Raw genomic sequence first — 14,731 nt, 5'->3', positions numbered from 1 at the left:
AGTTTAGATGCAGCAGACGAAAAAAGTTTTCTAAGCCTTCCCATCCAATGCTGCTACACTGACTTAGGTTGTTGTAATCAACACACAAGCGCCATCTGAACCAGTAACTACTAGTCATTAACAGAATTGGTGTTGGCATCACATTTAAGATAATTTCGATGGGTCCTATATTGTTAGCTGTTTTAACAATACTTGAACATTTAGTTTTTAAGAAATTGCTGGCTAAAATATACACTGTTTAACCAAAACTACCAAATCACCATCAGATTCATTAAAACAAGAAAACCATTCTTTTTTCTGTGACCTGATTTAATCAACATGCTTCTAGAATATTCAGTAACATGATTATCAGTCTTTGTAAGAAAGAAATTTTGTGATTATATTTAAATTTGTTGCAGAAAACTGAAATTTAAGTGATGCTTAAGGGAGTGGAATACATTGTTACATCTTGCACATCTAATTATAAAGTCAAGCTCAAAGCCGACAACCCATGCCGAGGGAAACTACTGCTAAGTGAAATTTTCAGCAAAAATTCGTATTAATATTGGTTTAAAAAATCGAAAAGAAATTTGGCCAGTTTTTCTGCCTCGAGTCAAGAAGCACATTTTATTTTAACTTCAGTTGATAGAATTCTGGGATTGATCACTTAAACTTCATTTTTCTGATTTTACTGTATTTTTTTCTTTTCTTTCACTTGTGTGAGTGAGATACAAAAATTGTAGTTTTATTATTACTTTGTAATAACTTCAGCTGTGTTCTTTTTTTTGTTATCCATACAGCAATTTCAAAATTTTGGCTTATTCTTTATTATTTTCATTCATTTATACTTCATCAAAAAAATCATTTCATGGTATAACTTTTCCATTGTTTTGACAAATAAAATAATTCGAAGACTCTTCCATTGTGTTTTAAACCATGCATAGTACATATTCTAAGATCAATTGATGAATTGCAAGCATTCCCAAGAGAATCAAAAGACAAAGACATGGCAGCCATCATGGCTCCATTAACAATGGATGCTAATGAGAAATCTTTTGTTAAATGGCACCAACATGGCCACACTGACGTAACATGCAATCAAAGAATTAAATACTCTTAATAGCATGATAAAATTGTACCAGGGCAGGCTGCAATAATCATTTATTAAATTTTTAACAATAATTCAATTCATCATACTGAATATCTCTGGTTGATAGTTTAAAACAATTCATTTTTTAAACTTTTCTATTAAGTACTGCAACAGTAGAAAAAATCGATATGTGCTATGCATAGTAGAACACTTTTGAATTGTCCTTTAAATATCTTATTCAAATCAGCCATGATTTTTTTGAAATTGCTGTATTCATAACCATATCTTTCAAAGTATTTTTGTGAAATAAGTAATTGCTACAAATAATTTAATATGCACTTAAAGTACAAATTAATCAATTGGTAATATAAAAGGACTAAGCTACATCGTAATAATCTTAGAAGTACAAATTGTTGGTAAAATCAATAAATAGATTTAATCATGTTTTCATATATAGAAAATTCTCTCTCATTCTGTTCCTTCAATTGATATCATTTTTTATTTGGTGAGATTATTTAATTAATTATTATTAATAATTATGGCATTAGAATTGAATTAGAGAATGCTTGCCCTGTTACAGATTTGTTTGTCCAGGGGAGGGGGGTGGGGGCAACATTCCAGAGAGTCAGTTTCAAACTTTTCGGCAAGCACCCCTGCCATATTCATAATGCGGAGGTATACCCAAGAATTTCTTTCCTGGTTTAAAAATAAAGGTGACAGTACTTCAGGGGGTAATGGTAAAAAACATGAATACCCAAACTAAAAGCTTTAGAGTTTAATTGAAGTCTTTGCATTTTGTTAAAAGTTGCTTCAGTCGAGGTGGTTGTCCAAATCGATCGAACAAACAGGTCTATTTGGCTGAAAATTTGGAACAGATTCTTTGTGGAAGAGAAAACTTTTATCAAGTTTTGCTCGCGTATTGTATGCAAGCACACTGTGATCGCGATCAAATCGTGAACATCAATAAAGAAAGGTGCGAACAAATTGCGAGCAGATCGTGAGCACTCTGTGCGATCAGCTCGCGATCTGCTCACGTAAAAAAAACGTGATAAATGTGCACGTTTCTGGGCTGTACTGTAAGTTCACCCTTTTTTTCTGGAACCAGAAAAGTGTAACGAGGCAAACATTTTCTAGATGAAGTTTACATGATACAATGTCTTGTATTTTCTGACCAATTTATTAATCATAATTATTAATTTTATATTACAGTTCATTGTATAGTTATTAGTTTAACCAGTATTACGTTAGGTTTTTTTCTATTAACAGGATTTCATTGAGGTGGAAATTCTTGCACTTATAAATTATGGGTTCACATTGGATCAACTAAGCACATAAAGGATGAAGAACATTCAAGTGAAGGGAAGCATCCTAAATAAGATATAGCATTAAGGACAAAAAGATTCAGCACACAGGGTACAAGACAAGGAACATGGGTTACAGGGAAAATGTACAAGACATAAGAGACCACATATGAGGTGTGTGTGAGCAGAATGGAATACGACACATGAAAGGTTATAGTATACAGAGCATAGAACATGCACTTGGGTAAAGATTTCAGGACATGGATTACAGAGGAAAGTTCGAAAATCGTTGTCACACCAAGAGCCTCAAGTAACAAGCCAAGGCTCCAGAGAATGTCGGTACTTTTAATTATATAATTGATTTATTCATGGTTCATGCAAGTGGCTATAGCTCTACACTAATTATCATCTCAAGCAGCCTTGCTTGGAGCAATTTGTGAAGTCAATAAATAAAAATGTACCATGACCAAACTAATTACACCTAAAAGTACTAGTGTTCTCTCTGGTCTTTGGCTTGTTGCTTGAGGCTTTGGTGCAACAATGATTTCTGAAATAGGTGTATAATGAGAATACGATAGGGACAGGTCACAGGACATGGTGCAGAGAGCAAAGGTTAAAGGTTACAAAGTGAAAGACATGTGGAAAAGCATGCAGAGCACAAGATACAAAAAAGGAGAGCAACAACTACAAAAAAAAGTAAAAGTACAGGCCACAAAAAGAAAGATTTGCATAATTACGCCCACATCTGAAATACATCTACTCGGTAATTATATTTATGTTAAGATCATTTTTTCCTACCCAAATGAAATCCATGTTACTGCACACAAACTAGTGAATTTATTGGATTAGTTGATGATGAGTCATGAACTGAAGGATATTTAATTAATTAGATAAATAAGAGTGATGAGATAATATTACACAATATTTATATTATATTCTAATAGTCACTTATTTTACTCAAGGTTACCATGCCCAAGTGTGAAATGTTCCATCATTCTGTAAAATTCCATCTGTCTTTCTGCGACTTTTCTTAGTTTTTTCCTCCTCGTACCGCAACTTTTGTCCATATATTTCTAGTCCAGAGTTACACAAGGTGCCTCATTGACTCCTCCTCGTCACCTCTTTTACCTATATCTGCTATATTTCATCTTTCTGTCAACCATTTTTTTCAGTTTCTTTCCAGAGCAACCACACCAAACTTGGATAACCTTTCTATCTAGATGCTGCTGCATGTGTAGTAGTGACAACAATGGATTACTTAGTCCAGAAGAGCTAACAAAAATGTGGAATCTTCTTAATTTCAGTCTGAATAGACTCAGAATTTTTTGTCAAGATTCCAGGGCCACGGCAATCTCTAACTAAGTTACGAAGTTGCATTTGTGCTTTAATTTTCTACCATTGATGGTAAGAGATCTTTCTAAGGAACCTTAACACCTTAGAAGAAATGATCACCTTCCTCAAGATTGCCATTCATTCACTCCCAATTCCAGCTTGGGACACTCCGCATACTGTCAACATGCAACACCTAGTTCGTATAAGCACCAGGGTCAACTGGAGGCCCTGGAGCTAAGGTGTAGTAGTACCCATTATACCCATTATACCCATTACAGTACTGCATGTCGTTACACTGCCCCTGAGGGGTGAGCATCTGGTACTGATATGGTTCATACATTGGTTGTGGTGGAGAGGGAACCTGCGGCTGATGAAATGTCTGAGGTTGAGGTGGTGACATATTTTGAGGAGTAGGAGGTGGTGTTGCCATTTCCACGGGCATATAGTTAGCAGATGGCACTTGCTGCCACTATTGGGACAGGATGACCAAAGATCACAATATTAGAAAATAATGACTGTATACTGCTACCTTAAAGATACTTAATGTAACTTTATACCAAACAGTAAAGAATATCTAGTGAATAACACTAAATAAATGAATAGTTGGTTTTTACTCAAAGTTGAGATCGCTCCTGACCATTATTAATAATAACAAAGAAAATTCTTAATTTGATAGTAATGATTCATGGGCTGGACTGAATAAACTCATGTTAGAATTTCAGAAAGAGGCCTCACCCTGCCACCTCTGATTGTTTTTCCTTAATAAATAGGACATGGAATTCTAGTATCATGAAGATTGTCTCAATCAGTTGCAATGGTAGTGGAAACTCTCAACAATTGTGAAATTGGAGAGGAATAAGAAGGAGTAAAAAGGAATGTTTTTTTAATAAAGTAGAGTGCAAGTCTGATAGACCTGCTAGTCACGTGACAGATGTAATGGCATGAAAACCTGCATGAGATATAATAGACCTGCCCAATAGCATGATAAACAACAAGTCATGCAGCAGCCCTGCAGGCCACATGGCAACTTATATATATCACTTGATCTGCTGGTGACATGACAGACCTGCACATTAAATGACATCACTTGACCTCACATGACATCACATCACATCACCTGACCTCACATCACATGACCTCATTTGACATCACATGACCTCACATGACATCACATCACCTGACCTCATGACATCACATCACATGACCTCATATGACATCACATGACCTCACATGACATCACATGATCTCATATGACATCACATCACATGACCTCACATGACCTGCTGGCTATATGACAGACCTGCACATTACATGACATCACCTGACCTCATATGACCTCACATGACATGACTTCATATGACATCACATGACCTGCTGGCTACATGACAGACCTGCACATCACATGACATCACCTGACCTCACATGACCTCATATGACATGACATGACCTCATATGACATCACATGACCCCACATGACATCGCATCACATGACCTCACATGACCTGCTGGCTACATGACAGACCTGCACATGACATCACCTGACCTCACTTGACCTCACATGACATGACATCACATGACATGACTTCATATGACATCACAACCTGCTGGCTACATGACATACCTGCCCATCACATGACATCACCTGACCTCACATTACATGACCTCATATCACATCACATCACATGACCTCACATGACCTTACTTGACCTCACATGACATGATATCACATGACATGACCTTATATGACATCACATGACCTGCTGGCTACATGACAGACCTGCACATGACATGACATAACCTGACTTCACATGACATGACATCACATGACCTCATATGACATCACATGACCTGCTGGCTACGTGACAGACCTGCACATCACATGACATCACATGACCTGCTGGCTACGTGACAGACCTGCACATCACATCACATCACATGACCTCATATGACATCACATGACCTGCTGGCTACATGACAGACCTGCACATCACATGACATCACCTGACCTCACATCACATCACATGACCTCATATGACATCACATGACCTGCTGGCTACATGACTGACCTGCACATCACATGACAAAACCAGGGAAATAATTAACTGCCTAGGAATGCATCATTATGGGGGGTTCAATTAGCATCTCAGGATAGAAATACTTATCATAATCAATCATAATTATTAACTATTAATGATAGTATAATATATCTCAGTACCTGTTGTGTTTGTTGAGGTAATCCCAATGGATATCCCATGATTGGAACTGAAAGAAAATGTGAAATTAAATTAAAATAAAGGGAAATAGAACATATATGTTATAAAATAGGACACTTGCATGATGGTGTCATTTACTACCACTACCTGAATTCCTTGAACACTTTCTTTTCTTCACTCAAAGTTGTTTTCTCACGAGTGAATACAAATTTGAATAAGAAAGAAAATTGAAAAGACATGTTGGTAGTGGTAGTAACATGACGCAATCATGCAAATGGCCTAAACTGGTTAGTAAGCCGCAATTATAAACTAATATCTCAACTCAGGGAGGGGATGAGAGGGTGTAGAAATGCTTCAAACATCAACAAAACATTAGTTTTGCGTAACCATGAAACAACCTCTGGACTGATAGAAGTAGGATATGACTACCTCACAGATCAGGTTTTGAGAAGGGAGAAAAACTAGAGTACTCAGAGAAAAACCCTTGAATCAAGGAAGACACCCAACAACTTTACTCACATTTGATGACCCAAGAGGTGAGAGGTGAGTGCACTACTGCTACACTATTCTCACTGAATAAATTATCACCAAGCAGTATAAATTAAGTCAAGACACATGGCTCATTGCATACCGTCATTTGGAGCTTCGGAAAAGAGTTTTGCGAATTGGTGTTCTCGTTTTCCCTATTCTTGCTGTTTGCCTCATCATAGTCGCGGATCTCGCCCCATAACTTAATCATACTGCGACGTGATAATGGCTTCAGTGAGAATATATTACCCAAGTATTAAAGCAAGTATTACCTGTAGGTAGCCCTGTAAACTGCATTGTTGTAAGACCTTGATGAGGGAAGCCAGGAGAGATTCCACCAGGCACGATGATAGGAACTTCCATTGCCTGTTTTCTTAATGGCTCACCAACAGACTGGAAAATGTATTGCAAGTAAGAGTAAGTAACTTTATACACAAGTTTTACTTTAATAAAAATATTTTTAATTCCTATTTCAGTTTCCTTAATTATTTTATAATTAAAAGTATTAGAAAATAAATTTCCTATTCTTGGTTTTCACCTACGTCATCATGAATTTCAAAAGGGTAAATTTGCTTTATCATAATATTGAAATAAAAGTTTTACAATCTTGTAAAACGGTGAAACCTCATATACTAGCCCAATTTTAAGGCTGTAAAGCATTTCGTTGTGGAACTATAGGCAGGTAAACATGACTCAATCTTTGGTTAAAATGTATGGAGTGGCCATCTTGGTGTTCCAAGTTGGTACACCATCATGATGAATGAAACTCCAAAGGCTTTAAATGATGGAATATTTAATATGTGACTATATTTCACTTAAATATACTTTAAATAGATATTTTAAATGTGTGTAAGGGAAAATCTTTCGACTAGAGTAAATTAGTTTAATATTTTCATTGCTATTTAGATAGACATGACGGTATTAGTGCGACATAAAACTCAACCTTCATAACTGTCGGGACCCAAATAACTCAAATTTTTTTCTTGTGACTTATAACACTGATTTCTAAAACATACTTGAGAAATGAATTTATACGATTTATAGTTTAGATTTTGATGTTTTGATGACATCATATGAAAACTGCAAATTTCTTGATTAGTAAGAAAACATTTTTTCATTCAAAAGAAGGACAGAAAAAGGAAAATTTATAAGAACCACAACAAAATGATCACAAATCAACTTATATCAAATTAAAATAAACTAAAATAAACATAAAAACTCAATATTACGAACATAAAAATATACAATAAAATAATATAAACTGATGTAGAAATGACATTCCACCAAATGGCCCAGATAAGATATTAAACATAACAGGATAAAATTCTAACTGATTTACACAGTACAATTCAGCCAAATGATTTTTGTTGGTTGGTTATTAACTCTTTTGCAAAGCAAGCAATAGCAAGCTATGGGTGTTAAGGGTAAATGAGGTCTAACTACAGTACAAGCACATAGCTATAAAGCAGAATAGTAGAGCATGGACCTATGTTTACTCCAAGCCACTTGTAATAAGTGAACACTTGTTCATTTTTCTCTTCCTGTTTTAATTCCATTTGAAATAACAACTGAAAAAAATTGTAATGCCCCAAATTTAATTTTCTACTAAGCAAAACAAGGGTTAGAGAAAACAAGCTTTTACACTATGTTTGGAAGATTTTTTTTTGTTACAAACACAATGCAGACAAAAAGTGGCTTTGGAAGAAAAACATTAGACCAAACCCTGGATTCTATACCAGCTCTGAAATAGCTTCATAAGCCCTCTTGCGGGAGCCTTCCTGCTAAGATGTGAGCAAGAGCACATGGAGAAAGTGCAGGCAGCAGTGGCGATGAAGTAAGCAGCAGCACCATGAAAGAAAGGGCAAAATGCTCAATCAATGCAAAGCAATATGACAATCAGATATCAAGGATGTAGGAGGTAGGAATCATGTACTGGTAAAACCTTCACATTTTATTGATACCTTGAAACAATGTCTGAGGTGATCAATGTCAGGGCATAGTAGCTCTCATATTGAATTAAAATTTAACATGCTAGGCTTTGCCGAGGGCAGAATCCCAGGGAAGAACACTCAACCTAACCATGCATGCTTATTATGAGAGCTGCATTTTGCATGCAATTTTTTGGGAAATCTGAGAAAGAGGAATGAAGTTCCCCTAGCCTCCCAGCTCTTACATCCATGATTATCTCTACAGTTGTACAATGATGTACCATCTACCAACTGAGTTGACCTTTAGAACAAACTCAAGGTCAACCAATCAGAATTAAGGATTCAACATCATATTTTGATAAGCATTTCCCATGCTTCTGCCAAGAGAATCTGTGAGATATGAATTTTTCATTCTTGAAATTTATCGTAAAGTTGAACTCATGGTGGAATTCTAGTTTATTCAACATGAGAAATCTACATCATACTCAGCCCCTGTTAGGAAAATGCTAACCAAAAATAATTGACCCATAATCTTTTTGGGGAATGCAGTCAACTCAGCTGGTGAAATATTCTATCTTGCCAAGAACAATAGATCATACATGATAGCAGATTTTGCTTGACTGTAAACAATCATGGTATAGGAGTGCCATACCAAAGGGCTAGAAATACAGTTTGTCAGTCACTGGTCATAATGACAGGCCAAATAGACCCCTTGCATGTGACGTCAAAACAGTTCAACCTGGAGGACAAAACAAAAGAATTTCAATCTCATGAGAATTGGAAATCTATTGTTATGTCCTCCAAATTGAGCTGTGTTCTGACACACTGCAATGGGTCTATTAGTTGTTACTCATTACTGGCTCAACATTACTGGTCAAAATGACTGGCAAGGCAAAGATCTGACTGGACAAGTTGCATTACTTGCCAGACATTGTCCAAAGACTGGCTTTTGTTTTTAGTCCTGTGTCAGGATCACTGCTGTGCTGTATCTTTGTTAATGAATGTTTACATTGTGCGTTCCGTATCACAATAACACCATGAGCCATGCTGTTTCACAGTCACACAAATTCTACCTTATTAAATGAATCAAGAAACAATCCAAATGGTTCGATAGACAGTAATTCAATGTTGAATTTTTGGAATATTATTATGTATGAAATTCGCTCATGCAAAAAATGTTCTTGGTATACATGTAGTATATGCAGTACTTTTGCTTGGGTGAGCATTGTTTTAAGCAAAAGGAAAGCAATGCAAGCACGCAATCCATGACAAATCCTCAGCTGACATAAGTGCGTTTACAACAGCACAGCTATGTGATTGTCATCAATCAATTTGGGCTTTTTTAACATTGCTGACAACTGCAGGTGCAGCTGGAAACACTAGGGCATTAATTGCTGCTGTAGGAGGATGGCTAAAGTGGGTCACATGAAATCCTACACAGGATCAAAAAATCTATGGAACAATCAAGAGATTAAAGTGCTATTACGACGAAAATCGCTCAAACTTGGATTCAGCTGAAACTTCCTAAAAATACTCTTTAAAGGTCCAATAATCACTGTATGAAGTGTTTTCTCGATATTCAGTACGAAAGTATGATATTTTTACGATTATTTTTTGGAGTCTGTGACGTCATACACTCAACATCAAACATTGCTACATATATTTCTTTGTATATAAATCCTTAATTTATTTTATTCCTATGAAGCCCAAAGGGTGGCTAGTGTGCTTATTTCACATTACTTGTGACTATAATTTATATTTTGGGGGTGTTTGGGTATTTCTTTCTCCCTTTACTACTGATATTTTGATCATAAACTACAAAGAAATGTATGGAGCGATGTTTGATGTTGAGTGTATGACGTCACAGACTCAAAAAAATAATCGTAAAAATATCATACTTTCGTACTGAATATCGAGAAAACACTTCATACAGTGATTATGGGACCTTTAAAGAGTATTCTTAGGAAGTTTCAGCTGAATCCAAGCTTGAGCGATTTTCGTCGTAGTAGCACTTTAAAATATCTATTCAATTGAACCCTGAAACAACCCCTGGGCTGATGTAAGTCAAGGTACAGCTAACTTGCAGATCAAATTTAAATTTAGTGTGTTGGGTTTCCGAAGGAAGGAAAATTAGAGAACAAAGAAAGCAAAAGGGAGGCCTAACAAACAATCATAGTCTATATTCATGATGATAATTAAGTCCTAGAGTTAAGAGCCTGAGCCTTGATCCCCCCCCCCCCCCCCCCTCTCCAGGAGATTAAAAGGTCTACAGACACTATCTATCTTAAACAGACACAGCCACCAACCGCTACCTTTAGGAAATGCAGACAGTGAACTATAAGCAAGTAGAATATCTTGAAGCCAAGCAGGAAGCAAGTGGAATATAGAGGGCAAATAGTTCTAGTTTTTCTAATGCATTACAGGAGAGAAATGATTTGCTCCTGATAAGAAATCCTGAACAACAAGAGACTGAACACTTGTCAAACACTGGTATAAATTGATAAAGAAACTCTTGTTGTCATCGTCCTTCTAATCAGAGTGCATATGGCCCAAATTTCCCATAGCTTATAGCTTATTAGATTATGCGACACATTTTTAGCAATTGAATGCAGTTTAAATCATGTACCATTGAGTTCCAAACATGCCAATTTTGACAAACATTCAATTAATAATCTTCATCGTAACTTTCAGTAGATGAATGTATGACATTTCTATAAACTAATTATTAGAATAATGGATATTAATAACATGCATACCATGCCAGATTGTAACGACATCTGTTGCTGTTGCTGCTGGGCTGCTTTGACTTTTCCTTGTAAGTGTGAAGGAGGGTGGAAGTATTTACATGACTCGCGCTGGCATTTTCCTTTTATGAAGTCCATACACACTGTAACCATCCCATCTGATGTGTCCATATTCAGATGTCTGGGTGGGTGGGCATAGCGGCATTCTGATTCATCTCTGGAACATGCTCCTCTTTGGTACTCTCGACATACCTGAAAAAATCAAAGATGTTACTTTCTTAAGATATTTTGGAATCATTTCCTATGTTTGCACATGCTAACTTGACAATTTCCTTTGCTTCAAGTCCAACAATGTTTCTTAACTTATATTAAGGTTTTCTGTACCAAAAGGCAGTGACATAAGGCTATCATCCAACAATATTAGGATAATATTACCTTATATTCATTTGAAATCTTAAGGGATAAGGAGCATGTCTTTTTGGATAAATACAGCTCTTTTGGGTATTCTGATATTGCCACAAGATAAGAGAAAATTTTGGACTTGTTGTTCTAGTTTTAAAGTTTTTAAAACTTTACTCAATAACTTGCAACCTCGCACAATAGGATCACCAAAAAAATTTGTTTTAGTGTGTAAACTACACCCAGCCCAACAGAGAATAGACCTCCTTCGCCATGGTGCAATGTTTTCCCATTACAGGCCATGTTTCATTCCCTCAAGAACAAAATTCTTCATTGACTCGTATCCATATTCACATGTCTTCATACACAACCGGAATGATACTCTTGGGAATGACATTGCACCACAACGAATGAAGTCTATTACAAATGAACAGCCATACCAAGAAATACATAATAACATTGATTGAAAATAATGAAAGATTTTCTCACCTCTAGCTTATCCGACTTGTCAAGCCGTCTTGGTCCCCCTGCTAATCCAGGATCAGCTAAGAATGCTACAGGTTGATGGATTAATGTGCCATTTGATGTCGGAACTGTCAGACTTTGCCATGTTGGTAACTGATATATTGAAACAATACCATAATGATCAGTTAAGGTGCTAGTAAGAATAGATTCTGAAAACTGGCCAGAAATCATAAGATACTAGGAAGCAGGACAAGTGTGGAATATGGGAATCAATCTAGCAGGCATAAATACAAGGACCTTTCTTATGCAGCAGCCATGACTTGGCTTCATTAAATTTTTCCCCTACATGCACAATTTTGCATTCAAGTACCACCCCTCTAGAATTCCATTATTTCTGGCTGTCTGGAAATTCATTCTCTCCATAAGCAAAGGTATTGATACTAGGAAGTTGATCAATAATATCTTAGTAAAGATTGTGAGAATTATTTTAACCATGACGATTGATAATCACGTTACGTGCATCCTGGAAATGCAATGATTACAAAATGATGGATAAGATTGAGCAAGTAAGATAAGACTATATCACAACCAGATTTAACTCTGATATATAGTGCTCAGCAATATGAGGCAATATCTTGATAAATGAATTGAATTATTGTCCTTACCATCAACTTTAAATGACAGCACAAAAATATATTTGAAAAACATAACTTGATATGATTTAAAGCTTTCGTTACTGTGATTTTAAGCAATCCTAAAGTCAATAATTACGCAGTTTATATTTTTCGGAAAAAATTAGCATCTGCCAAAAAATTAATACTAGATGAAAAATAATAAAAAATAATAATAAAATTGCATGTCAAGTAACAGATAGTCATTTTTTTTCATATGGCAAAATAGAGAAGACAAAAATAATGGATCTTTAGATTATGTAAACCCTATCAGAAAAAAGACAAACAGAATATTATATTTCCTTTTATTTTTCAACTTTCCTCAACAAATATTTCCTATATATTTCTTTGGCATGTTTTTAAAAATTTTTCAACAAAAATTAGCATTTTTCAAAAATTGTCTTAAAATGAATAAACATTAGCCTTCAGGCAGATGAAAACACAGTGAGAATAAATAACAAAACCATCAGATAATATGGAAGATTGAAATATGTGCTTTTCAAGAAATAAAAAAAAGAAGTATATTTGGTAAACTTTGATTGGATGATGTTATTAGAAGTACCAGCCAATCAAATGTTAATGCAACCAAAATAACTTCATTTAATTTTCTTTTCTTGAGAATAAGTGCAATAGGTGTAGCAGATGGTCTATGTGAATAAGATGGAGTGTTTTTAACTTTTTGATCGGCAATTCAAGATCAGAGAGCTGAATTAAAAGTATACTAATAGGATTGCCTATTAGAAATTAAATAAACTAATGTAGTAGCATTTGTCTCAATGTCTTTTTTGTACCCAATAAAGACTTGCTACCACCTAAGGTTTTGAGAGTACATCTTCCGTGACAAATCTCTGATTATTTTATGCTTCTTAATCTGTGCTCCCAGACCCAAACTAGAGGCATCAGACAAGCACAGTGGGGAGTCTGTGACTCAGTAGGAATTCTTTGGGTACAACGTGCCAAGCATTTACATATCGTGATAAGATATGCCTGTCTATCAAACTCAAAAAATATTATAGCAATACTAACGCTTCCTTGAAGAGATTTTTTAGACAAATGTAAAATTTAAACAAACTGAATTTGGGAGGATTTTTACAGGTGTTTTGAGAGGTTAAAATCCCCAGACTCAAGTGGTGGTCTGTGAGTAATAAAAACAAAGAATAACAAAGTGGAAATAGCATGCAATCTAAATCAAAATAAGAACTAAAGAACTGACTTTTGGATGTCAAAGAATTCAATGTTAATATCTTATTGAGTATAGGGAACTTTGAGGGTTAATTTTTTTTCAAATTTGAAGCATTTTTCCAGTATTGCATAGACCGTACATATTCAATCCTACTGCTTTGTTATTCCGTGTGGGCCCCCTTTGGTTTAGCACCCCTGCTGTGAGAAAGAATCCTCTTTAAAATAGGTCAAGGCCAGAAACCTCATGCTTCATTTCTTTGTCATTTCTCCCTATAATCTACATAAAAAAAACCATCAATACAAATACACTATAAACTACACTTCATCTCTGTACTTTGTCTCAAAAAACTAAATGCAGTTAGAGCATATTGGGCTCAAAAAAAAAACAAGACAAAACACTGCCATGGATATAAATAATTTAAAATAGTTGCCACAAAAATTGCTCAAGGCAGAATTCCCATGGAGTCACAACTATCCCCAAGGGGTCCTTTTTAGTGGTAATCTACTTTTTTAAATTAAATTTTGGTCTTAAAGATTATTAACCATTAGATTTCAAATTTTTTAGATTTAATGAAGAGCGATATCAATCTGTCAAAGTTGAATTTTAAATCGTTTTAAAATATTCTCTTCGTACTTGATAGAAAGGCTTTAAAAAATGGGAAAAAATCATCTGTTCAATATATTTTTAGAGCTGAAAATGTTGTTAGCTTTTCAAAATGATGAAGATCAAAATATAGCTGACAAAACAAGTGTAGCTACATATATATATGTATTCTTTACAGCAAAATGTTCATTTTCAAAATTTATTATTCAAGAATTATAGAAAAAACCTTGGAAATAAAGCTGTGAAACAAAATTGCTTTTTATAGCAAAATTTAAGGAAGGAAGTCTTAAATTGC

At 35.2% G+C, this 14,731-nt stretch overlaps 1 protein-coding gene across 5 annotated transcripts in view; it reads right to left on the bottom strand.

Moving 5' to 3' along the window:
• LOC116291691 (muscleblind-like protein 3) overlaps positions 1 to 14,731 on the bottom strand; it is a 30,640-nt gene that overhangs the window by 9,785 nt on the left and 6,124 nt on the right. For 2 of the 5 annotated variants that reach the window (XM_031698896.2, XM_089027068.1), the window contains exons 3-8: positions 12,004 to 12,132; positions 11,128 to 11,367; positions 8,180 to 8,224; positions 6,716 to 6,836; positions 5,918 to 5,964; positions 289 to 4,171 (exon numbers count right to left, since the gene is read on the bottom strand). In XM_031698896.2, coding sequence (XP_031554756.1) covers positions 3,896 to 4,171; positions 5,918 to 5,964; positions 6,716 to 6,836; positions 8,180 to 8,224; positions 11,128 to 11,367; positions 12,004 to 12,132 — 858 coding nt within the window. In that variant the 3' untranslated portion in view covers positions 289 to 3,895. Of the gene's footprint in view, positions 1 to 288; positions 4,172 to 5,917; positions 5,965 to 6,715; positions 6,837 to 8,179; positions 8,225 to 11,127; positions 11,368 to 12,003; positions 12,133 to 14,731 lie in introns of those variants that run through there. The other 3 variants (XM_031698897.2, XM_031698900.2, XM_031698898.2) reach the window with 3 other exon arrangements.

This window comes from Actinia tenebrosa, unplaced genomic scaffold, assembly GCF_029948245.1.
Source record: "Actinia tenebrosa isolate PJP-AT-01 unplaced genomic scaffold, QUT_ActTen_1.0 PGA_scaffold0__85_contigs__length_37466705, whole genome shotgun sequence".
Classification (NCBI taxonomy): Eukaryota; Metazoa; Cnidaria; class Anthozoa; order Actiniaria; family Actiniidae; genus Actinia; species Actinia tenebrosa.
The sequence above is the reverse complement of the archived record's forward strand: the minus strand, read 5'-3'. Positions and strand labels throughout refer to the sequence as shown.